This window comes from Syngnathus floridae, chromosome 4 (assembly GCF_059516105.1).
Source record: "Syngnathus floridae isolate MCC-2025c chromosome 4, RoL_Sflo_1.0, whole genome shotgun sequence".
Taxonomy (NCBI): Eukaryota; Metazoa; Chordata; class Actinopteri; order Syngnathiformes; family Syngnathidae; genus Syngnathus; species Syngnathus floridae.
Genome location: NC_142416.1, coordinates 12,994,604 through 13,019,562, shown reverse-complemented (window position 1 = coordinate 13,019,562; position 24,959 = coordinate 12,994,604). Strand labels below are relative to the sequence as shown.

The 24,959-nt window shown below is 39.3% G+C and overlaps 2 protein-coding genes and 1 long non-coding RNA gene across 9 annotated transcripts; all 3 read left to right on the top strand.

The window, feature by feature from the left end:
- Positions 1 to 693: 693 nt before the first annotated feature.
- LOC148399237 (uncharacterized) lies at positions 694 to 2,398 on the top strand. The gene is made up of 3 exons (XR_015858094.1): positions 694 to 860; positions 1,167 to 1,328; positions 1,530 to 2,398. It is a non-coding gene; the product is annotated as an uncharacterized LOC148399237 (long non-coding RNA).
- Positions 2,399 to 4,206: 1,808 nt separating this feature from the next.
- On the top strand, positions 4,207 to 15,660 carry gne (glucosamine (UDP-N-acetyl)-2-epimerase/N-acetylmannosamine kinase). Of its 6 annotated transcripts, XM_088373920.1 has the most exons (16): positions 4,207 to 4,339; positions 5,251 to 5,376; positions 6,664 to 6,790; positions 9,361 to 9,429; positions 9,518 to 9,666; positions 9,860 to 10,106; positions 10,766 to 10,973; positions 11,587 to 11,739; positions 11,876 to 12,088; positions 12,221 to 12,308; positions 12,423 to 12,633; positions 12,769 to 12,898; positions 12,979 to 13,200; positions 13,736 to 13,918; positions 14,180 to 14,296; positions 14,550 to 15,660. In XM_088373920.1, the coding sequence occupies exons 4-16, from the start codon at positions 9,379 to 9,381 to the stop codon at positions 14,783 to 14,785; spliced, it is 2,208 nt and encodes a 735-aa protein (XP_088230046.1). In that variant the 5' UTR covers positions 4,207 to 4,339; positions 5,251 to 5,376; positions 6,664 to 6,790; positions 9,361 to 9,378; the 3' UTR covers positions 14,786 to 15,660. The 6 variants fall into 6 exon arrangements, with proteins under 6 accessions (XP_088230046.1, XP_088230049.1, XP_088230050.1 ...); XM_088373923.1 differs by lacking the exon at positions 6,664 to 6,790; XM_088373919.1 differs by lacking the exons at positions 4,207 to 4,339; positions 5,251 to 5,376 and adding an exon at positions 5,966 to 6,131.
- A 698-nt stretch (positions 15,661 to 16,358) lies between these two features.
- Positions 16,359 to 24,140, top strand: clta (clathrin, light chain A). 2 transcript variants are annotated; one of them, XM_088373898.1, is made up of 7 exons: positions 16,359 to 16,653; positions 17,341 to 17,369; positions 17,955 to 18,072; positions 18,257 to 18,368; positions 20,289 to 20,342; positions 22,004 to 22,039; positions 23,232 to 24,140. In XM_088373898.1, the coding sequence occupies exons 1-7, from the start codon at positions 16,476 to 16,478 to the stop codon at positions 23,401 to 23,403; spliced, it is 699 nt and encodes a 232-aa protein (XP_088230024.1). In that variant the 5' UTR covers positions 16,359 to 16,475; the 3' UTR covers positions 23,404 to 24,140. The 2 variants fall into 2 exon arrangements, with proteins under 2 accessions (XP_088230024.1, XP_088230025.1); XM_088373899.1 differs by lacking the exons at positions 20,289 to 20,342; positions 22,004 to 22,039 and having other exon boundaries at positions 16,362 to 16,653.
- Positions 24,141 to 24,959: the final 819 nt, after the last annotated feature.

Here is a 24,959-nt window from a genome sequence, read left to right as displayed (position 1 = left end):
AGGAAACCGCGCAAGGATTATGCATTTCAAAACATCCCTGATCCATTGGTATAGCTACCATTCATCGGTGCACAGAAAAAGGAGCCCGCTCTAAAAGAATTGCTTTGGGAGGGACATCTGTTCTGCTGGGTCTGGACAGTTGAGCATTGTGTCCTTCAAATGAACTCTCTCTGCACCTGACTGCTTCCGACCTCGCCGTGAAGCTAATTCACACCTGACCTGGAAACCCCACTTGTGCTAATGCAGTACCACGGCGCCATATAAGAGCATTCTCCTTTGAGAACTGTGCCGTGTAAAGGGATTGTTGTTTATGACATGACAATGAGAAAAGTGGGTGAGGCACTTTATGAGAACACCAAGCAATTTAGAGTATAAATTTGTTGGCGAGATGAAAATCATCGAAACTGTTTCATTTTGTTTTGAATTAGTAGCCGCATTGGAACATGAACATCTTTTGAATATAATTTCTCTCTTTTATACATATTACCATATTCATTTGGAGCCGTGAGCTCTGTGAGGTTGTTTAGTGAAGTCAAAGGGGAGGAGTGATTTAGCTTTTGCATTAGTCTGCTGTCTATCATCCATGCAGCACTCTCAGGTCCCAAGAGAGGGTGGAGGGAAAGGCGGAGGCAGAGGGGGAGGATAAAGACAGAAGGGGGAGGGGCTGAGATATTGAAGGCAATGGTGTGTGCGTGTGCGTGTGCGTGTGTGTGTTCGTGTCCATCAGCCCACAAGGCCCTCAGAGGTCCCGTGCAGTGAGCAAGTGGTGCTGCTGTGCTGCAATGCGTAAAGGCACCTCTTCATGTACAGAACCGACCGGCGGACTTGCTAGTTGCCGCAAAGATTAACGCAAGACAAAGGTGATGTTGTCGTTTATAGATTCTCAGCATCTCTTTATGAGTGACTCCGCAAGGCTGCACAACAAGAGAATAAATCCAAAATTGCAACATGGGTCACATCAGTGATGTTCTATTTCAAAGTTACTAAGGTCTACCTGTGTTTTTCTGGGGATTCTGTGTGATCCAAGGCATTTATAACGTTTAGGAGTTGGAATGACTAACGCTGTTTTTCTCATACAGTATGTGGCCCACTAAAGCACTTTCTGATTAAATTTTTTCAAAAAGCCACCAAATTTCATTATGCATTTAACCTGTGCCAATTGTTAGAGACAGGAGGTGCTCACCGGGGCGTGGCACCAAAGATAACCAGATTGTGGTGTCAAGAGATCACTTCCTGCCTCATGACCAGCAGCGTGATGAAGGAGTGGCCAAGGAAGCAGCTCAGTATGACAACTGGAAACACTCCATGGTGAAGACATGAAACGTGATGTAAGTGTAGGGCGGTGTCGGATTTACTGGGATTTTCACACAATTGCAAGGAATTGGAAAGAAAGGAGCTATGCAAGGATGCTAGTAAATACTAATCGTCTCTTCTTTCTGAGTTGTGACCAGAGCAGCACTTTTTTTAAGATTTCACTACATTCTCAGGGTTATTAGTATGACTGTGGTAACTTCCTCCATCTTTTTCAGCTGCAAGAATCAAGAATGGCAAGATGTAACCACTTGCCTGCATCCACTCCTTCCACCTACACAAAAACACATGTTGAAATAGAAGCAGAACACTGCAAAAGGCAGTCCCCGTCTTACTTCTAGTAGAGTTGGAAAGCACCAGAATGGGAAGCGTGGTGCCTAGTAAGAAAGCCTGTGCAGTAGCACTGTCACGGAGCAATGCAGGGGAGAGAAGAGAGCGTGACGGGACGGGGTAGGCACTCCATTCACACCCACTGCGCAAGTCACACAAGAGCAGGAGCAGCAAGTTTAGAAAATGGGAATTCCTCTCGCTAGATTTTATAGAGATGACATATGGTTGCATCTATAGGTTGGGAGATTACCCCTTCCTGTCCATCAAATCAGAACAGCTGATGTTACACATTTCAAAAGGAAGCATGGTCAAAGAGCAGTGACGGATTTAAAGCCACAGCACATTACCTTACTGTTACCCTCTTGGAAGAATGGCCCAAATTGTAGTATTTTGGTCAAACAGATTATTCCAGTATACCCCTGAAATGTATGGTGATGCAGGTGGTGATAATAAAAATTAATAATAATATCAATGATTGGATCAAGACCAAATCTTCCTGAAGAGACAGACTATATTGAAGGTATTTTCCCCGCAGAGTGCCAGCCGTGACAGACCGCACGTGTTCTAACAGATGCCCCTTTGAGCTACAAAGGATTGGGGGTGCCTTTCAGGATCATGTGCTGCACTGTAACAAGATATTATGCAAAATACTGTCATGAAGACAGCTTATCCAATTCTGTCTTTCTCTCTGACGGTGTGACTGCAGTCCCTGCGCAGTAGATCATATCAATAAGGCAATGCTCATAAATAGATTAGCGTCATGGTGTTTGTCTATGTATAAACACACATGCATGCACAACCACTGCTAATGTGTCAGGCAGACACATATGTATGCACATGTAGCCTAGTCATCCGTATAGTAATAAATATTACGCTGACAATATTTCTTACAGTAACCACCAATGACTCATGTCCATAGAGAGAAAGCAGAAGAGAGAGTGAGGGAGAAAAAGAGAGAGAAAGAGAGGGGGTGAAAAAGAGAGAGAGAGAGGGAGCGAGAGAGAGAGAGAGAGAGATACTGTAAGCCTGAGTCCAGAGAAGTTGGGGGAGGGAAAAGTGAAATTAATGAGAAGCATTAGTTTCGCCCTCATAAAGAATTTGGAAGCAATGTTCCTATATCAAGGAACATAAATAGCATAATGCCAAAGGTTCACATGATCTGCACGAAATGTCAGATATGGGAAATTAAGTCACATGGGGAAATGGCGTTTGTAATGCACTAGAAAAACTGCTACATGCTACACAATTGATAATGAGTAATACAAATCATTGATCTTTATTCACACCGCATTGTATAATTTGAACACCCAGCCCAAGATTGCACGCATGCATGTTTTATGAGCAGCCTAGCGAGTTTACAATACATTTTCAGTTGGAGTCTACTTGAAGTCTAAATTCAAAACGTACTAGACCAGTATATGGCCCACAGCAAAAGCTACTTTCTTCTTGTGGACCGTGAATCAGGAGTTATTGATTTATGTGTACTTGCTGCATGGTCCCGCATGCACCCACCCATACAGGCAAACTGCTGATGGGAAGCTTTCCAATTCAACAAAGATTTGTGAATACATTACTGTACATGGACACTCCAGGGCCATGCATATTTGATGACTTTAAAAAGGTAAGGCACTAGAGAAGGTATGATGGCTCAACTGTTCTTGCTGCAAGCAAAACACAAATTCTCTATTAATCGCTATTCAGCCTCATGTAGGAGGAGAGTTGCCATTCAGACCAGTTCTGTCCTTCATTATTTTAAACCCCTGGTTTGTATATGTCATTATTGCATTTCACTCTTATACTGTACAGTTGTTGCTATTGCAAATCAAGAGTGTTATTTGTTCATGTGCAACAAAAACATTGCTCCTCCTCTTAATTACTCCAGCAGAAATCGCCAACACAGCCTCCCCCTGTTTTTTTCATTTGACTTTGCAGATATGATGTGTGCCCTTGAGAGAGACCTTGCTTTGCATTGCAGTCATTATGACGGGAACAAGAACAAGACTATGGCTACACCATTGCCCCCTCCTGGACAACATTGGAAAGTGCACATAGCAATTGAAATGGTGCAACTCATACTGGGGGTAGGGAAGCAGCTTCAAACTTGGGTTTGGGTTTCAAATAACAAATAACGTTGAACTGTTTTATCAATAATCCCCCCCAAAATATGAAACTTGTTGAATGAGACAGCTATAGCAAAATTTGGTCTCATTTTGAATTTGGTGCCTGCAACAAGACAGCTGGAACAGGATAACAAAAGACTGGGTAATTTAAGGAACAAACAAACAAACAAACAAACAAACAAAGGTGAAAAGGATAATTACAAACAAGTGAGAAAACGTGAATCCTTAAAGGCTCAGTTGCTCACAAGAAAGGAAGAGCTGAGGTTGACCACAAAGTGCATAAGCAAATAATTCAAAAAAACATTTCTCAACATACAACGGCAAGGAATTTCCATTTATTATGCCCGCATGCGGCATAATAAAACAAGACTGGCAACTTGACAGACTTGAAATCTGCAAGGAGTGTCACACATTAAGCCGCCAGGGGGAGCCAAATGTCATTATAGTAATGGCAACTAGTGAGAAATGGGAGGCGTTCACGTTACGTCTCGAAACTCGGAATTTCTCCTTACCCTTCACAATTGGACAGTACAATTGGTTCGGCTCGCTGTCTTCTCGTGCAAATATTGCAGACAAAGGTAATTACGCCGGCCCTTAACCACTGCATGCTTAAGTTCTCTCTCCGGAAAATAGCTAACTTTCGCCATCATCGATGGTTTGTTATTGTCTGCAACTAGTGTTGGATGGTGAACTTCGGCTAACCATTAGCCTAACTTGGAAATCGATTTGACCGAGTAGGTGTATCAGTGATGGTGAATCAGCTTTGCTAACTGCGACACCCTGAGTATGTTCGGCAAGATGACTTGAGGTTAACGCAGAATTAAATCATCCCGATATTTAACTGTGATACGGTTACATTTCGTATTACGTGCTAGCACAAGTTTAGCATGGTCGGTTCGTCGTACTGCATTGCCGTGGTACCCGAATTCATCATTTTATCAGCCGCTCCAGGCTTTCGAGAGAAAACAAGAACGTCTTTAGGGTGCTACAGGCAGCAGCAGCAGCATACACACTGATAAAACATGAGTACTAGTTCATGACGTGGCTTCTTTAGATTTTGCGTCCACTCTTGGCGTCGACCACGTCACACCACTAGTCACCATGGCCGGAACTTGGCGAACTGATTCAACATTTTATAGTCCCCCTAGGAATATGTAGGAGGGGATTCTGCAGAGAGCAAAGTTTATTTTTCCGCGGAAAACCGAATTAAAATGAACAGTTATAAAACAAATAAGTTATCTTGTTTTTATTTTATTTTTTAAAAAAACCTACCACTTGAAAAATGGTGTATTTGACTTTTGTTTTGAATTTGATGGCCACAGTATACGCACTATGGGTTAAAACCAAAGACAAGGCTTCTGGAGCGCTTCTTGCTTCAAGGATAGTCCATAATTTAAATTTCTTGCTTTGAAGAATAATCTGAAAGAAAGATAATTTATTTTTGCATTTGTCATTGTGTGACCCCTTTTGTTTGTTCTGTTTTTTTTAGGATACATTTTCATTTCAAGGCTGAAATTATTTTGAGTCGGTGGGTGTGGATGGGACACAGTCATTCTTTTCAGTGATCAGTTCTTTCCTTTGGCTGCTCCTGCTTCCTCCCTCAGGCTGAAAATAGGTGAATGATTGCATTCCGTTTGTAGAAAGACTAACAGGTAGTATTAGTATAAATAGTATTAGTATAAGTATAAGTATTAGAATAAATTATAAACACAAATAAAATTTAAAATTATTAAAATTAAAAATTAAATTTACCAAAGGCTACTTGAATGAAAGATGCTTTTATTGTGGTCAAAGTTTCTTGCTCTGAATACGATACAATGGAGAGCAAGCCTTTTGGACCTCCAATTTTTGCTGTATTTTTCTCTCATGTAGAGGTGCAACGATTAATCGATTGATATCTAAATGCTTATCTAATTGATGTATCATCTTTTAAAATAAAATGCATTTAATAACAACACAATAGAACACATCACATAAAAAATGAGCAATTATATTTTTTACTACTAAATTAATCATTTACAGAACTTGCGACAACCCTGTTCCTCGTCTTGCCTTTTTTAGAAAATGTGAAAATATTGTAACCTTCCTCTCATTTTCTCCTTTTTTTCCACACTCTCAGCCAATCACTGACTCAAATTCAAATAAGCCAAAGGCAATTCCTCCCCTCCCCCCGACTACTTGCCCATCTCACCGTCTCTCTGTCGCTCCATTCCCCTCGCCTCCCTGCACATTTCCGCTTAGCAATTTAACACATTTGAAGAGCAATACAAATAGACTGAAGGGTTGCAAGCGACATAGGTGGTGACTGGTTCAAGATCTTGTCGTGGAGGGATGGAAAAGCCTTGTGGTTTTGTGTGCAAAAACCCCCATGTGAGTCATGTGATTTTTTTTTTTTTGTCTGCTTTCTCACGAATGTGTGTTGTTTTTTTTTATCATCTGTTTTGATCCATTTTGACATTTCTAAGAATTGGGGTTCTTTTTTCTGTCTGTATGTCTGCTGCTTTGTCATCCCTGTGTTTCAGCATGCATGCGTAGTGCCTTCCCCCAGCACAGTAAGCCAAGTGCTGGCTGCTGCTGCTGTCTTGTGACGCTGGAGATGAAGTTACATTTTGATGAATGGGAAACTGGCTCCTTATCATGCTTGACATCCACTGTAAAAACCTGTTCATCCATTATGTTATTTGAACCGGATGAGTGCTCAAGTTTTAAATAAAGAACGGTAGTAAGCAAGGACGGAAGTGGGTTTCTTTTATCATTGTAATCGTCCACTACCGGGTCAAGTACCGGCCGGCAGAAACAAGCCCAGCCTGTCGGTTAACAAAATTCAGCTTGTGTATGTAACGATAGTTTTTGTTTTTCTTTTCAAGACGTTATCGTAACATTTGTTCATTTACCTTACTAGTTTCGGCGTGCAAGCCACATGGCAAACGAGACTTGGAAGGCCTAGGATGACTATTATGACGGAGGGACGAGGACTGAAGGTTGCCCAGGTTGGGGACGAAGTACAGAGGACAGACTGACAAAATTTGGTAAAGTGCCCATCACATTGAAATAGATATTTAGGAAGAGGAGAAAACTCTCTCACGACTCTTACCAGTATATCGGCCCATTCTGTCTTTAGTCAAAATATTTTGTCTAGGCAAAGCTGATAATTTTGTTTTCTCTCTTTAGAGAAATTCCCGTGGGCAGGGTGGCTCATCTGTCGGTGGCCATGACATGCTGAAAACAAACTTGCTCTATTGATTCAAACATAGCTAAGGACACTGGCTTGTTTGCTGAAGTCAAAGTTATTCTGATATGAAGCTGGTAGCAAATGTACAAATCTGCTTCTCTGACTGTGAGTGTCCAGTCAAAAGTGATTGATTGCATTCGGTTGTATTGAGTCGCTTATTCGTAAAAATATTTTACTGTAAACTTAAACTTAGTGCCTTTAGATTTCCATTGTTTTCGTAACTTTGCATCAAGCACCTTGTGTAGCAACTTTAGATTTATTTTCTTTTAGATTTTCTTTTATTATCTTTTACTTTAGATTTTCATTATTTTATAACTTTGCATCAAGGCTTTTGTTGTAGCATAGTAAAGAATCAGATTGTCTATGGGCAAATAACCAGTGAACAAAAATGCAGCAGACCCTTTACGCCCAAAAGTCGCACAGTATGCCCCATTGTAAGACACTGAATGCCTGCTGCCATGTGATCTTTGAACATGAATGTCTACTTGTGTGTTTGTACTACAAGAGCAGAGATTCCAAACCCTTTTGGGCCCGAGATTGACTTTTCAAGCTGCCAGCCTTCTGTGATTGATATTCATTCATTCATTCATTCATTCATTCATTCATTCATTCATTCATTCATTCATTCATTCATTCATTCATTCATTCATTCATTCATTCATTCATTCATTCATTCATTTATTCATAACAGCTGACCATTGAGCTAAAATTCAGTTTAACAACACATTTTTTTCCCACATTGATACCAACATAAGTATTCAACTATTGACAAGTCACCAATACCGGTACCAAGTACGAAATATTTGAAATTTTCCCAAAACACATAATTATTAAATAAAGACGTATATGTATGTGCTAATATATATACAACATACTGACATGGTATAGTACAACCAAACTTGGTATCGGTACTCGGGCCATCCTCAAATAATCGGATGGACATACTTTGACGTGACAATGTTTCTTATCACTAGTGTGATCTGTGCAACTCAACAATAACATGATCATATGAAGGAATGTGTCTTTTGATACTGATAACCGAGATAAGAAAACTTGTCATCGCTCTGTTACTGACATCACAATAAGAAGTCCTCCTGTGAGCAAACACATTTGTTCCACACCCACTAGTGTCATTGTCTCCGTATTACACAAAAGCTCCCTGTTAGAAGATGGAAAGTAAACTCAGGCGTTACTGTTTTGTTATCGCCAGTCCTATCGGGTGTTACAGATCCGGTACAACTTGTTCTGTTGCATATAGTAGTGGGCAAGTTTTATTTTTGCAGAGTTTTTCACCATCCTGAACCTTGTTTCAGTCTTGCTGCCGCTATGTGATATGCTGTGGGAGTTTGCATTCTAGACCGATGTACAACAAAAGACAGAGGGGAAACATTGTCATTCCACTTTTCCACTCCATGATGGCCTAATCGGCTCAAAAGCGAGGCATGCGTATTGTAGCTCTTAAGAGATTTATAAAACGTGAAACACCAAACATGGCAAGGGAGAAAAAAGTGGGCATCCAATAGTGTGGTGTACAATATTTCAAGAAGACAAACAGAGCACTCCATTCACTTAAAAAGACAATACATATAATTTCAATAAAACCAAAACAATTTAAAGCGGTGTTTTCTTATACAGGAAATTTAAATAGTTCTCTTTGCAGAATTTTATCCACGAGTATTTTTTTTCTTTTACTGTCCTAATTTTATCCCAATGAATCCTTTTGTTGGTGCTATGTGTTTTGTGCTTGATATTGATCTTATTTAAGAGATAATGTAGATATATTTATGTATCTTGAATTTTTGGGGGGGTTCTGTCATTCATTGTATATTATTTGTGTTCACAAATTCTTTAGCAATTACTGTTAGATAAAGTTGCGTGTGAAGAATACGCTTTGTCTGGCTTGAATGAATGAGCTGTCGATCAGCAAGCAGGTTTCGACAGATTTACGTAAGTGCCAGCATGTGTTGGACGTTGGTTTTATTAATCATTCAGCCCTGTGTTTTAGTAGAGTGCACAGACCCCACCTTTTTAATTGAGCTTTTAACTAATATTTATCTATTTACTTTTCTTACCTTTATTTACATAAGCTATACATATGTTATATTGCGCTTCCCATAGTTTATTAGCGGTATGGGTTTGATTATATTGGACCTTTGGCACATTGACTTTTAAATTCCTTATGAAATATGAGTTGTTTTTACATGCATGAAAAGCTCTCTAGAAGTAAAGTTTGATTAACTGATGAGTACGTAGGTGTGGGTTGCTTTGCTAAAGCACACAGACTTATCTTTTGTGTACCATTGTGCTCTGAGAAATGTTTTTGTATTGTGTGGGAACTCAGTGACACCCTTGTGTTTTTTTTTCTAGGAGTTGTACTACAAGAGGATGCAAAGCAGAGAAAAAAAGAAAAGGGAAAAGATGGACAATCTGAATGAGGTGTGACAGATAAATTAACTTGCATAAAAACATTATACATATTCAAGTATCAACTTCTATGACATGTGCTGTTGTTCCATTGGTGTAGTGTAAGAAGAGGCTGAGGGTGTGCGTGGCGACATGCAACAGGGCTGACTACTCGAAACTGGCCCCAATCATGTTTGGAATCAAATCCCACCCTGATGACTATGACTTGGATGTAGTGGTCCTTGGTTCACATCTTATTGATGATTATGGGTAAGATACAGATGCAACCTAGCGTACACCTACCTAAAATAAAGCTGTGCTGCTTAGTAGGTGTAACTGTAAACAAATATGTCATGTTTACACTACCACTTGAGGAGTACAGTGGACTCAATCTCAGGTCGCAAATATGCAGGGGTCCACCATACAGTTGTCATTTCAACATTGTTTTCTGCCTGTGTCATAGGAACACTTTTCGTATGATTGAGCAGGACGACTTTGACATCAGCTCCAAACTTCATACGATTGTAAGAGGGGAGGATGAAGCAGCCATGGTGGAGAGTGTTGGACTTGCTCTGGTCAAACTTCCTGATGTGCTACAAAGATTACGCCCAGATATTGTCATTATCCATGGAGATCGTTTTGATGCGCTAGCTCTAGCAACTTCAGCCGCACTGATGAACATTAGAATACTTCACCTTGAAGGAGGAGAGGTGAGAAGATTCTGATGAATATTTAAGGGAACCTTTTACACAAAATACCACCATCATGATCAACGTTAAAATACAGCAGTGTAGTGGGCCAAAATATTCATTAAACAAAAAAAAACGAGGCAGTTTTTTTAAAAATAATTTTTGTTTAATATTATCGTACAGAATGCCAGCACTAACATTATGCAGTTTGTATTCTAGTCAAACTGTGGTTTTCAAACTTTGTCAGAATATGAAACAGCTGTAATTTAAAGAATGAATTAAAAAATTAAAAGTGTTTATTCAAAATAGTATATTGCACAGAAAAGTAAAATATAAAACAATTATTATTATGTCCAAAACTAAATGCCTCTTTTCTGGAAAAGAAACACTTGAATGAAGAGATGCCGCCTCACACAAAGAGCTGGTCAGAAAAGAAAAGAGAAAGCTTTGGCAAAATAGATTTTTGATGCCTCACCATGAGGGAGGTTCTGTTAATTGTTTGGAAGAAAGTATTCTAGACTATGCAAAAATCACAAAACATGCCAAGGTGAATCGGTCAGGAAAAACATCTCACTTTTTGGGTGAAAAACTGCTCTACAGAGTTACCTTCTCACTTAAAGATGTTTTGTTTTACTGTACATTGTACATGATCTCAGGTCTCATTTTGGCTAATTTCTTAGGTGAGCGGCACAATTGATGACTCAATCCGCCACGCCATCAGTAAACTGGCCCATTATCATGCCTGCTGCACGCGAAGGGCAGAGCAACACCTCATTTCCATGTGTGAGGACCACTCTCGGATCTTACTGACTGGCTGTCCCTCCTACGATAAGCTGCTGTCACCACATAACCGTGAAGACTATCTGGATATCATCAAGAGCTGGTTGGGTATGTCAGACACACGTCATGAAAATGTCAGGGTTCCCTACGCGACTATGGAAAAGTATGACATTTGATTTCATTAATTTCTAGATCAGACACATGAGGAAATGGGATGGAAAATTGTGAAATACAAAGATTAAAATTTTGAGTGAGTTGATTTGCAAAAAAAATAATAGTTCTTGCAATTAATGTAGTTTTGCGTTTGCACTGGAACAAAAATCACAGTACATACGTATGTGATTATTTTATTTGCGTGTTTACATTTGTTTACTCTTCTTAGTCAATCTCTCATGCATTGTAAGTGGAAAAACATTTGCTTCAGTAAAACTTGATTTTGACTATAAAATGTATGAAATTATAAATCGGTAGTGTTATTAATTATTTTCATTGGCAAATGACGATTTGTATCATCTCTGAATTCCTGATGATTGAGCATCAGCCTTGATTATATGCAACTGTTCAAGAATCAGAATGATACACATCAATTTGTTACAAATTATTATCGACAGAGAACTCTAAAAATCAGGGTCTGGTAAAATGTTGAAATCTCAAATGTGTAGGAACCCTGAACTCAATAAGTCAGCTCATTTGTGTATCATATTTTTATTGCATTCTACAGGCGACAATGTGAAGGATCATGACTACATTGTGGCGTTGCAGCACCCAGTCACCACTGACATTCAGCACTCTATTAAGATCTATGGACTTATGTTGGATGCACTTATCTCCTTCAATAAAAGGACACTCATCCTCTTTCCCAACATTGATGCTGGTTGGTATTATAGGTTATTATGGCATGATCTTTATTAAATGATCAAATATGTATGGATAGGCCAATATGAGTAGAACCAAGGAGCCCATAGCCCAACCCATTCTTGAATATACTCTAATACTTATCCTGTCCACAGGAAGTAAGGAAATGGTGCGTGTAATGAGAAAAAAGGGCATTGAGACACATCCCAACTTCCGGGCAGTGAAGCACATCCCCTTTGAGCAGTTCATTCAACTGGTATGCCATGCCGGCTGCATGATTGGGAACAGCAGCTGTGGTGTGCGAGAGGCCGGGGCCTTTGGCACACCGGTCATCAACCTGGGAACTAGACAAACAGGCAGAGAGACGGGTGAGAATGTGATATTGTGAATTTGAGTCTCTAGCGGCCCCTACTGTGCATATTTGGCTGTTACTATCTCAATTGAACAATGAAATGTCTTCAGGCTGGGAGAGCTCAAAATTCTACTTCTCTTTCTGCTAGGTGAAAATGTTCTGCATGTGAGGGATGCTGACTCTCATAGTAAGATCTACCATGCTCTGCAGCTGCAGTTTGGAAAGCGATACCCCTGGTAATGTTCCTTTTTATTCAAAACAGCGGTTCAGTACGTCTTCCAGAATTTGTTAAAGCTTCAGCGGCAGTCTGCATTCTCTCAGTTCTCTTCCTAATGTTCCTCCCTTTCCAGTTCTAAGATCTATGGTGATGGAAACGCTGTTCCTCGCATTCTCAAGTTCTTACAATCCGTTGACCTGAATAAGCCCCTTCAAAAGACCTTCTGCTTTCCTTTGGTGAAAGACTCCATATCCCAAGACATTGATCACATCCTGGAGAAACAAAGTGCTTTGGCTGTGGACCTTGGCGGAACCAATCTCAGAGTAGCAATTGTTTGCTCCCAGGTAAGTTGACCAGTCTCATCTGAAGACTTTTATATACTACATATAATCAATCTTTATTAGTTCTCTACTGAGATTTTTTTTCCCCCACCACCCATCTCTTTCTTTCTATACTTGACTGCCCGTTGCTTTATCAAGGGTATCGTAGTGAAGAAATATACTCAACCCAATCCAAAGACCTTTGAGCCCAGGATGCAGCTCATATTGAAAATGTGTGAACATGCCATGCAAGATGCAGTGTCTCTCAACTGTAGGATTTTGGGAGTTGGTATGAAACTATGATACACAGCACTGTATGAAAAAAAACAATAAATTTATGCTCATTGCGTCAAATCTTTCCATCCTTAGGAGTATCCACTGGTGGACGCGTAAACCCACAAGAGGGTGTGGTACTGGACTCAACAAAGCTAATTCAGGAGTGGACATCTGTGGATTTGAGAACACCCATCTCAGATGCCTTCCACCTGCCCGTCTGGGTGGACAATGACGGAAACTGTGCTGCCTTAGCCGAAAGGAAGTTTGGTCATGGAAAAGGAGTGGAGAACTTTGTCACAGTCATCACAGGAACAGGTGAGTTGCCATAGTTTTCACGCAGTCATTTGTTCATTCCCTGCTGTCCTCCATCACACAGACTTGTTCATCCATTCACATTCAGACACTCAGTTATCCAATCAAATTATTAATAATAAAGAATAAAAAAAATACAACAATTAAAGGGGAGTTGAATGTCAGGCTGCATCTATCAAATTAAACATTAATACAATAGAAAAACAAGACATTTCAATTAGTAATAACAAAAGATCAATGGGTATCCTTTTTATATATTATATTATATATTTTTCGAGTCAATACAAATAAATTCCTGTTTCTCAAGCTCGATATTAATAACCAAGAGCATTGTTTTTGTGGGTGAGGGGGTTATTTATTTATTTATTTTCATTAACAGGGAGGCACCAACAATTCTGTTCTTAAAATGCTTGAAAAAATAAAGTGGAATTGAGGACTGAGTTGACCTAATTTGTATCTGTGTTACTCATTGTTGAAATTGCATTGATACAGTGAGTGTAGGTTCATCCTACTCATTTGCAATTTTGGACTTTGAAAGGTATCGGAGGAGGGATTATCCAGCACAACGAGCTGATCCATGGCAGTACATTTTGTGGAGCTGAACTAGGTCACATCATGGTGTCGTTAGACGGCCCGGAGTGTTCGTGTGGAAGCCGAGGATGCATCGAGGCTTACGCTTCTGGTCTGGCCCTGCAGAGAGAGGCCAAAAAAATGAATGATGGTGAGTGACAGTTGGATTGTATCATATTTGTGTATATGATGAGGCTTACTAAATGCTTAGGATTTACTAATTAGCTAGATAGCAAGACAAGTGAAATTGGGTTCTCGACAAAAATTGGGTTTTTCATCTGTTACAAAGTTAGAGTGAACAGCTGCAACTTGGGATCTCAATAACTAAAATGATGTTAATGTTCTTCCAGTTCTTTACTTCTCACTCCAAGGTAACTCCAATGCAATAAGAAAATACTGTTGTGTTTTTCAGATGAACTCTTGAAAGGGGAGGGATTGGCTCTGAAACGGTCTGAGCCCATCACTGCCGCTCACCTCATCAGTGCAGCAAAACTGGGGAATGCCAAAGCTGTAGCTATTCTCAACAAAGGTTAAAACCTAAACGAGCACACCTACACACACAGACACATCAGGAAAAAAAACGGGAATGGTCTCTTGTTATGTAATGAGTAACCACATTAAAGCAATCCGTTGCTTTCGTCTCCTTCTGACATCAAATATGGTGTAATAGTAGAATGTGAAGAGAAACAAAACAAATCATTTCCAGGTAAACCTAAAAATGCGTGACAGCAAATAGTTAATATGCATTCCAAAATGTTTTTTTTTTCTGTTCCTCTTTGTAGCCTCCACAGCACTAGGTGTCGGCATTATCAACATCCTGCATACACTCAACCCCTCACTTGTGATCCTATCTGGTGTCTTGGCCTCCATCTACGAAGAACCGGTGAAGCACCTCATTGCTAGTAGAGCCCTCTTACCAGCTCAGAGCACCAAGGTGGTAACGTCAGACTTGGAAGAACCCGCTTTACTAGGAGCGGCGAGCATGGTCTTAGACTATGCTACGAGAAGGACTTATTAAAGGACACACTTGTCTCTTGATTCCTTGAGCCATCAAGAAGACATCGTCTTGAAGTTGATTTTCCAAACATATGTTAACATATCTAAATTCAGTTTATAAAAATGAAAAATGCCTTTTCTGTCGTTTCCTGTTTGGTGATATGTTGTGTTCAGGAAAATGGAACCAATTTCCACTGGTTTGAAATTAATTGATCCTTAATCAAAGGTTGCCTGGATATGTATTTCTTGTGTCAAGTGGATCCATTGTGCATTCTTCTATCACATAAAATCTTTTTTGATTTCTGGATTTTTTAAAAAAAGCAAGTAGTTTGTTTTTTACAAAAAAAAAACTAGCATAACAACATACTCCAAGCAGGAATTTGCTTCTGTTTGTAAAATAATAACCAGTAGTCCATTAAGATGGTTCTTTTGCCAATGACCAAATTTTTGCTAGATATGTATTTCAATATCTTTCTGTATCGCTTGCTGTTTCACTTTTCTACAAATGTTTATCCCCTACTGAGATACAATATAACATCATAGTTCCATGACTTACCAGTCATTCTTTAAAGACTTGGAATGAGTGAAATAATGATATTCTAGTTGCTTGTCTCAAAGACTTTAGTAACAATTAATGTACAATTTAATTTAATTATTAAATTATAGGCTGAATAATCATGTGACTGAAACTTACTGTTTTTGCTGCTATGGAAGATGATTTCAGTGGTACACATTGTATGTATACTTTATAATGTACCGCCATTGTTTGTTTTAATTTGGTTAATGATGGTCCAAGGGAATACACAATGAATGGGTTATATTTACAATGCCTACCTTCAAGGTAGTCATTTAACAATATATATGTACTTGAATAAAAGAGAATATTTGGGGTGTGTATGTCGTGATGATTGTCATTCCGCAAAGCACAACCTGAAACCTGATAATCAGAAATATTTGAAACTTGGTACATTGAGTCAGGTGCTTTTCACCTGAACGATGGGACGCTGTCGGGGCAGTTCAATAATTAACCACTGTGACGTTATTCCTGGGCTAGAGACCAATGTTGTTTCTACGGCGCGTAACCTTGAGGATCAAGAATGAGGTAAATCTGAGATTGAATCGAGTTTGGCGTACAATACACGTCCCTTCATTGTGCGTAAATTTGCCGTAGGTTTGAATTTTAAAGGTTGCAATTAAAGGATCACCTTAAAAACGATCAAGTCGTCAATTAAGAAGGGTTAATTAAAATAGGAAGTATCGCTAGAGTACATTAAAGCAACAATAAACACTATTATTTATAAAATATTTTCCATCACATATTTCATGGAAATTGTGTGGTTCAGGATGGTAAAATGTCTAAATAATTGTGACGCTGGTGATTGCGTAGTTTAAGTATGAAGAATGGGTTATTTATTCTTTTTTATTTATTTATTTATTTTCATTGAAGTTGTGACAGCACGTATAGGTCACGAGCCTGCATGGGGGTGGGCATTCATATTTGATTGGACAGAGATTAAGACAGGGCTTCTCCTATTGGTTCTTCATCCAATCAGTCAGTTTTCATGGCTTTTTATTTGCCAGTCGTCCATTTCCGTTTGTCTATAAGCTTCATGTCTTTTTTTCTGGCGTGTCCTTTCCTTTCGGCTAATCGCCCTATAGGCAATACCTACACCTGCTAAATATTTGCACATTTCGACAGAGTAAAAGGCAATATGGATGATTTTGACATGCTCAACTCACCGGCCGCTGGTAACGGCGTCGGCTCAGATGAGGACCCCGCCGCGGCATTTTTGGCCCAACAGGAGAGCGAAATTGCGGGGATTGAAAACGACGAAGGCTTCAGCATCCTGGACAGTGGAGAGGTCCCTTCGTCGCTGGCGGATTCCAACGGTGGGTGACTGTCCCTGTCAACGGAGGACAGATTGATCTCACATCCCTGATAAAAGTCTTGCAGTAAAGCATGAGATAGATCCCAAGTTGTTAATAATGTACTATTCTGTCCATCTCGGTTACAGCTAGCTCTGCTATGCTAACCTGACTCCTGACAACACAGTGCTTTAGGGGAAAAATATCACAATGATAAGGACAGAAACGTTTGATGGGTATGTGTAAAATTAAGTGAATTGTGTGAGTTTATGGTCTGCTGCCAAGAAGAGAACATCGAGGATGACATAACGATGATAACGTTTGAGTGACTAAATAAAAAGCCAAGAAACAAAATAATAATAAAAAAAAACACAAACAGTAGCTTTTCCTTTAAATGTGCCACATAATCCCTCAAACTGCTCTTCAAAGGTTGCAAAATGTAAATTCTGAGGAATTTGTAACTGTGTGATTTTAAAAAAAAACATAATTTTTGCTTAAGTTTCATGATATATTGTAGTTGAAGTTTGAGACTTGGTGATTATATTAGTGAATGAAAGCCTCGCATTGAATTGCAGTGGCATGAAGTCCTTTTTTTTTTTTTTTTAATCGTTGCACTGTGTACTTCACCGATCATATTTCCGTAGAGGTGTTCTTAGGTTTTAAAGAACTCTGCTGCATTGTTTAACACAATATTTCCTGTTGTCTTTGTAGATGGTGCTGTCAATGGAGAGTTCCATGGGGTAATTAGTCTTGACAATCTTTTTAAAGATTATCACATCTTTTTTTTTTATTGTTCCTTAGTTTGCAACTCCAGATCAACATAGCAAATGGTTTAATGGCAGACATTTTTAATTATTCAAATCAATTGTGAACAGTGTTTGCATACCACCCATGTAAATCTTTCGAGAAACTTCTGAAATTAAGCATGTTTATCGAAACCATCATAAGAGTTGCATGCCAGAGTTTTACCACAATTCCACCTTGTAGTATTTTTCAAGGTGGATCACCACATTAAAATTTGCAACAGGCAAAAATACAATAAAATGTTTGAACATATCTGGCTTCTAGAACCTTCCCAATTTCCCTTTCCTGTGCTGTCATTGCAACATTGCTGCCTTTTGCATTGTCAGGACTTCCTTTGGCCTATAAGAGAAGAACAAAAAATGGCCTCAATTTAGTTTTTACAGAGACACAACTGCAAATTTCACTTGTGCTAAGGGATAAAAACTGCAAGAATGAATTCTGCAACTCTGAGCTAGTGGTTGGAACCATTTAGAATTGTAAGAAGTATCGGTTGTCACTACTCTGTATATCATGTTTCTTAGGAAAGCAACGGCCCATCTGACGCCTATGCAGCAATTTCCAACGCCGACCGCCTGCAGGCAGAGCCTGAAAGCCTTCGCAAGTGGAGGGAGGAGCAAAGAGAGCGACTGGAGATGCTTGGTAAGCCCAGAAGAGCTCCATTACATTGAGTGATGTATATTCTGCAAAAGGCACCCATATGAGTATGCGTTAGTTAGCATCGTGGTTGAATTGCCCGTCTCCTTCCCTTCTTCTTTCCCTTCTTCCTCTGATTGGTTATGTACCTGGTAAAATGTGGTCTCTCTATGCTTACGTTCCTGGCCAGATGATAACTCTCGCAAGCAAGAGTCTGAGTGGAAGACCAAGGCCAAGGTGGAACTTGAGGAGTGGCATGCCAGGCAAAATGAGCAACTGGAGAAAACCAAAGCCAATAACAGGTACTGGCTTGAAAGATTGCTTCTGTCTTGGGGGATAGTATTGGTAATAATAATAATACAAGTTCTGTGTCAGCAATAAAGCCTTGTGTTATAATGTACATTTAAATATAAGTCGGACACTAAACATAGTTTTTTTCCACTCTCGTAAATCGGGTTTTCATAATTATAATAATACTAATAATATTATGTTGTTTTTGTTCTTTGAACAAGGTGATGTTCATGCACAGCTTATTTTGTGCACCAGTAAAAAACATCTGTCTTGAATTTGGAAAAAAATATTTCATTTTTTAACTAAAGAGGGGTTCGATGAATGCGCATATGAAACTGGTGGGGTTCGGTACCTCCAAAAAGGTTAAGAACCACTGTTTTTATATGAATGACTGTTATTATTATTATTATATGTACAGTATGTGTATGGTAAGTACAGTTTGTGTACAGAAGAAATAGGGTGAATTTGATTGTTTAAAGTGTGAGAAATGTTGGCATGCATTAAATTGTTCCTTCCTTAGATGTAAACCTTTATTTTTTTGTAAGTGTAATACAGTGGTGCCTTAAGATATAAATGTATTGGCTAACACCTTTTGACGGATACAAGCCATCTCTTTACCGCTGTCATGACATGAGCAAAATTTTGAGAGATATGTGCTTCTCAAATTCCACCACTAGAGGGCGGCAGCACACGTCACATCTGGCTACTATCCATCCATTCAAGTCGGGTTCCTTGCAGTGGAAGGCTTATATCAGTTAGTGGCAGTAATGAGCCGTTTGCCAACTTTCCATTGACTATATAAATAGGACAAGAAAGGAGAATGGTTATGTGTATGGGTGTGTTTAGTGCTGATATTTTCCCAAGGTTTTATTGAGAGCAAAGCTTATGTATTTTTATACAGTACAGTATTGGTGAGTGTAGGCTTATCAGGAAAAAGCTTTTTTTTTTTTTTTAATAAATGAGTTAATGTCTTTGATTTCACTGGGGAAAAATGATTTGTGATACAAGCATGCTGGGAGATCAAATTAGTCATCTTAAGGCACCAATGTATTGTAATCAGTTTGATATTATATTGGCTATTATATAAAGTGTCGTGAGGTGTATATTCAGGATTGAACCTATTCGTGGAGACAATTTCAAAATATAGGAAATAAGAAAAGCGTGAACAACTTTTGGGTGCTTTACTTTTCTCATTTGCTGCCCGTCTTGCTCCCCTACTCCCGTAAATAACAGCAGTACATAGGGTTAAAATATCCTCAACATTGTTACGTCTATAACGCTAGTAAATAGGTCAAAATAGTGCATAACCAGACTTCACTTCCTTCCTGTTTAGAAGTCTTTGTTGTTATTCTGGCACAAAGAGGTTTTTGTGGTTTGTACTACCCTCTTTCTTGTTTTACAAAATTTATTCCAACTGTACTGACTGGGCCTTGATCAGTGCTACAATGTTTCGACTGTCGACATTTGCCTGCTCTTCTGATTTTAGTTGTTTACACAAAATATTAAAATTGTGACTACGGGAAACCAGTTTTTAGACAAAGGATAATAGAGCGATTAGGCTAATTTGTCAAATTCCTGACTGTGTTGTGTGCTACTACCATCACTACCATTTATCAATTGAAAATGGATGGCTCTGTAATAAGAGGTGATCATATCATCATTAATGGCACTCGAGAGGAACAACAATGCGTTCCGTGACAAAAAGTGTTGCCACAATGGCAGCACTTGATTGTCCTTTACAATATCATATCATCATTAGCGGCACTCGAGCGGAACAACAATGACAATGCGTCCCGTGACAAAAAGTGTGACCACACTTGATTGTCCTGTACGATAACACCTGTTTCCGGTCTCTTGTTCATTTCTCCCGCTCACTCTTTCTTCTCTTCTGCCCTCTTGCTGCTCTGTCACACGGGCGGATGTTTGTCCAGGGTGCTCGATGAAGACTTCTACAAGCAGCCCTTCTCTGAGCTCATTGGTTATGTGTATGTTGCTCCAACTAACACCTTCTGTCCTCATTTTATGCCTTTTATTTTTTAATCTTTGCATTCTCACCCATGATCCAACCATGTGGCATCATATTCATCCCATTAGTTAGGACATTGTAGTTTCCCATCAGTCTGTATCTCCCATCCACCATAGCTCAGCAGCATCGCTCTTGTCAAAATTGCGACTGATTTCTCTCAGCATGTCAACCATGAGAGGAATGCTACTGCATGTCACAGCTCACATTCTCACTGCCTGCCGCAGCTGTCAAATCGTTCTTTTTTTTTTTTCCTTATCACAATTGTGTAAATTGTGTGTGCAAGTTGTCACCCATTTAAAAAAAAAAAAAAAAAATGCCTAGGTGGCACTCGAATTTTTTTTAACTTAGTAATGTAATTGGTTCCAAATAAATGTAGGCCTACTGAATATTCATGTGTAGGATATTTTGAAGCAGTTGTGTACAGTAGTAAAAATACTCATCTTGATTGTCTCTAAAAAAAATTTAAACTTGCCTAAGTTGCAGCTTCCTTGCATGGCATTTTCCCCTCAAAAATGGTGAGCCACAAAACAACCAATACCTTATAATAATATAATATAATACCATATAAGGACCTTTATTGATTAAAAACATGTAACGTGTTCATACAGTCCATAAAACTTCACATTTCAGTTTATTTCAAATAATATCTCGCCAAAATAGTTGTGTGCCTCATCGTCTTCGCGTCTTCTCTCAGGAAACGAAAAAGCAGAAGCACAGACTGAAGAAACTCTCAGGGAACAAAAAAGCAGAAGCACAGACTGAAGAACTTAAATCTAATCTAATAAAGATTTTTCGGGCTACCTTTTATTCTTGCTCTTTTGCCGCGGTGTGGAAAAGCATTAACTGCATACACGGACAATGTCAGGATTGTAACACCAATCTTGCCTTAATTTAATTAAATAATCAATTAAAGTGAGACAGAGACTAAAGATTTTTTTTTTTTTACAAGACGTATACACACCTGCTTCAAATGGGACATGCCAGCCAGTCGTGACCTGTGCAGCCTTTGCTTTTACTGTCTGATGCCTTCAATGTTCTGCAGTCTACATTGTGGTGTGCATCCTTACCTTTTTAGCCAATCCATTCAACAGTGTACAATTGGCAGTAATTTGTCCTCTTTTCATTGAATTATTGAAATTTTTATAGACCTGTATGATTTGTAATTCTTGTGTAAGCCTATGGGAATTATCGCACACCTCAATGCAGTGAACTGGGTAAGTACTGTACACGAAATTTGCTATCTGCAGTAGAAGAACCTAATTTGCATACGTAGCGTTGAACAAAACTGCTCATTTTAGAGGTTTGCTTTGACTAGTCTTTTTCATCAGTTGCCCCTTCATTCTGAAGACAGTGTCCCCGTGTGTAGCAAGCAAATGTCAATCATTAGCTTTCCACGAAGCAAAGTGAAGGCTGCTCGCTGGTCATGCTATAACGTTCCAATGAAATAAAAATGAAAAAAAAAAAAAGAAACCACTCACTTTTTGCACGTTGGTTTAAAACATCTGCATTGAGCTCATTTTTTGGTTGTCTTTCATTTTGCCCCCTCCCCCTTTTTTCTCTTCTAAATTCTGACCTGTGAAACTATTTCTCCCTCCTTTCTTTTCCTATGCACCTTTAAAGCACACACATTAACCATCCTTGCTACCGCCTAGACCAGTTAAGTAACAAAACACCAAAATGTCCATTTAAATTCATCTTGCTATTGTGATGGGATTAGATTAAGTTTTGAATATTAGTCCCATATACAGTATAAACCCAGTTGTTTGTATTGCCTCTTTTGTGATGTGAATTGTGTTTGTTGTGACTGTGAAGTTTGATTTGCTCCTTATCCCCATTTTGCTTTGTGTAATTGGTGTTGTAGCTAGTAGTGAACCTTGGAGTGTTTGTTTTCTATACAATATTCGTAGGTCGGCCAGGTTTAAGGTTGATATCCCTCATATATGACACCTAATCAAAAACGCAACTACAATTTCCACATGTGGTGTTTACTGTTTTTAAGTGTAGCCTACATGTTTTAGTTTGAGAAGAACTGAGTTGATTTTACAATTCCAAAACGCATCAAATCCATTTAAAAGAAGCCACCAGTTTCCAGTTCCATGCATGGTAAAAGGCTACTATTGCTCAAACTCTGTATGGACTTGGTTAAAAGCAAGAAACAAAACACTTGGTTGTGTAGTTTTGTTTTAATCAAGGGCAGCTATTAGTGACGGGAGTGCGTCCTTAGAGCGAGCTCCTGCAGTGCCGAAAATTATAAGCATGCAGCTGCGGAATGGCTTGAAACTCAACAGTAGCGTTCTACACCAACAAGCGCCACATTTTCTTGTTGGATGTTTTTTTTTTTCCCCCCTCCCAGTTTTTAATACAAACTATTCTGTTGTGTATAGTCACAAATATGGGTAACTGCACTGTTATGTTAAAAGAGAATTAGGGTCGTTAAAGTTGTGTTCTGTCTTCCCTTGTCTTTCGCTCTCGGGTAACCTCTGTTGAACCAATTCACACTTGATACATTTACATGATTGATAGCAAATAAGTATGTAACACTTTTCAATGCATAAATGTGTCATTCACGGCTACGCAATGGAATAAAAAGGTGTCAAGTTTATCTTAGCCACATCTGTAAAGTAGGTCAGATACATACTTTTTTTTTAACCCCCCAAAAAATTGTGAACTAAATTTCTCGTAAGCAAAGCCAAATTCTAAACAGCGACTCTCACATTCCCATTCGGATTTTGCTCCCTGGTTATCAACAGAGGAATATCTCAGAGCCGTTTAATATTTTGTCATCATTTGTACATCACGTCTTGTGCTGATAAGTTTCTATTCTCCCCCTTCCCCCTGTTGGGCGTAGGGCGGCTGAGGAGGCCATGATTTCAGACATGGACGAGAACAACCCAGGCACGGAATGGGAGCGAGTGGCTCGCCTGTGCGACTTCAACCCAAAGTCCAGCAAGCAGGCCAAAGATGTGTCCCGCATGCGATCCGTCCTCATCTCCCTGAAGCAGTCCCCGCTTGTCCGCTAGGCTGGGCTACACATCATTCAGTATCACCATTAATGCAAACACAACCAACATCTTGATGACCCACATCTGTATTTGGAAGAATTATTCCCCTTCCGTCTATACCTGTTCGCTGGTTTTCTGTTGTGGACGGATATAGCCAACGATTTCAAACCGCACAGAGTATTCTTTTCCTGACCGGCCTAGCCTTGGAACATCAAATCACTGTTTAGCCACTGAATATTTTTTCAATGGCGTGTCCTCCGACCAATCAAATGCAAGTCCATCAAGCCAGCAGATGGTACCAGTCCCATCATACCATGCTGTAATCCCCTCAACCTCTTGTAAGATTTCATTTATACCTTCCTTTTTTTTAAAACCTCACATCAATGTGATCTGATTATTTTTCTGTTTAAGGACCAAATTAAAAAAAAAAAATCAGTAAGTGTATTTTTAAGTGTCAGTGTAGTGCCTGCTTGTGTTCAATCTATGCATCTCCTTTTGAAAAGCGCCTAGTCTACTGGGAATAGTCCATTACATTACAATTCAAACATGTTGATAGCGCAGTGTGTGTGTACGTACTTCATGTTCACCTATGTACATATACAGAAGGCAATATATAAACAGAATTTTAAACCTATATGTTAAAAAAAATCTGACTGTTGTGGTTTTGAAGAAAACAAAATATACGTCAAGTGTTGTTTGACCATGCATGTCCATTGCCCACTTGTTTCAATATCAGTAAACAATGAATCAAAACACTTGACTTTCTAGTTCCTCTTATTCACTTCATAGAGTGTCCTCCCATCTAATGGTAACCTTCAAAAGTTTTGCTTTATGACACAACTCATTACTGGCACACCAAGTAATACTGGTTCTTGTTGGAAGTGGGTAATTTCTCTTTTCGCTTCGTTAAATACTGAAGCAACTCTCCTGTCGTGGCTCACACACTTGCCTCGCATATTGGCTCGCAGATTCAATTCTCACCGTCGGCCTTCCTCTGTGGAATTTGTCTGTTCTGCCATTGCTTGTGTGGATTTTAGACGGTTGCTCTTGATTTTCTACCACAAAGCATGCATTTTGTGTTAACTGAAGTCTCTATATTGTCCGGAGGGGAATGTTTGATTGCGTAATTCATAAGGCACCGACCTGTATTATATTTTAGGGAATTACCAACTCACCACATCCAAAATGCAGATCTTTTAACAATGCCTTTAATGCTCGAACTTCATCCGTAGGTTCACCAAAGTCATTTGGGCCAGGCTTCTGCTCATCTAATGCAGACAAGCACTGCAGAGCAGAGGTGTTCGACCACTGATACTTTTGGAAAGTTGGTTTCCTCACTTTAGCCTGTCTCTGGCCCAAGTGGGACTGCAGGCACCTTGTCTTTCATCTGCTGTATTCTTTGATTATTTGTTGTTTGTTAGAAAAGAGATCCACAAACTCATATTAGTGCAGGTACGTACTTTGCACGTTTTAACTGTACAGGATAAAACCCTGAAACCGTGCTGTCTGTAATCAACACTTGCCAATAATAAATGGTGGATACAAGTCTCTGCACACCCCTCTAACTGCCAGCA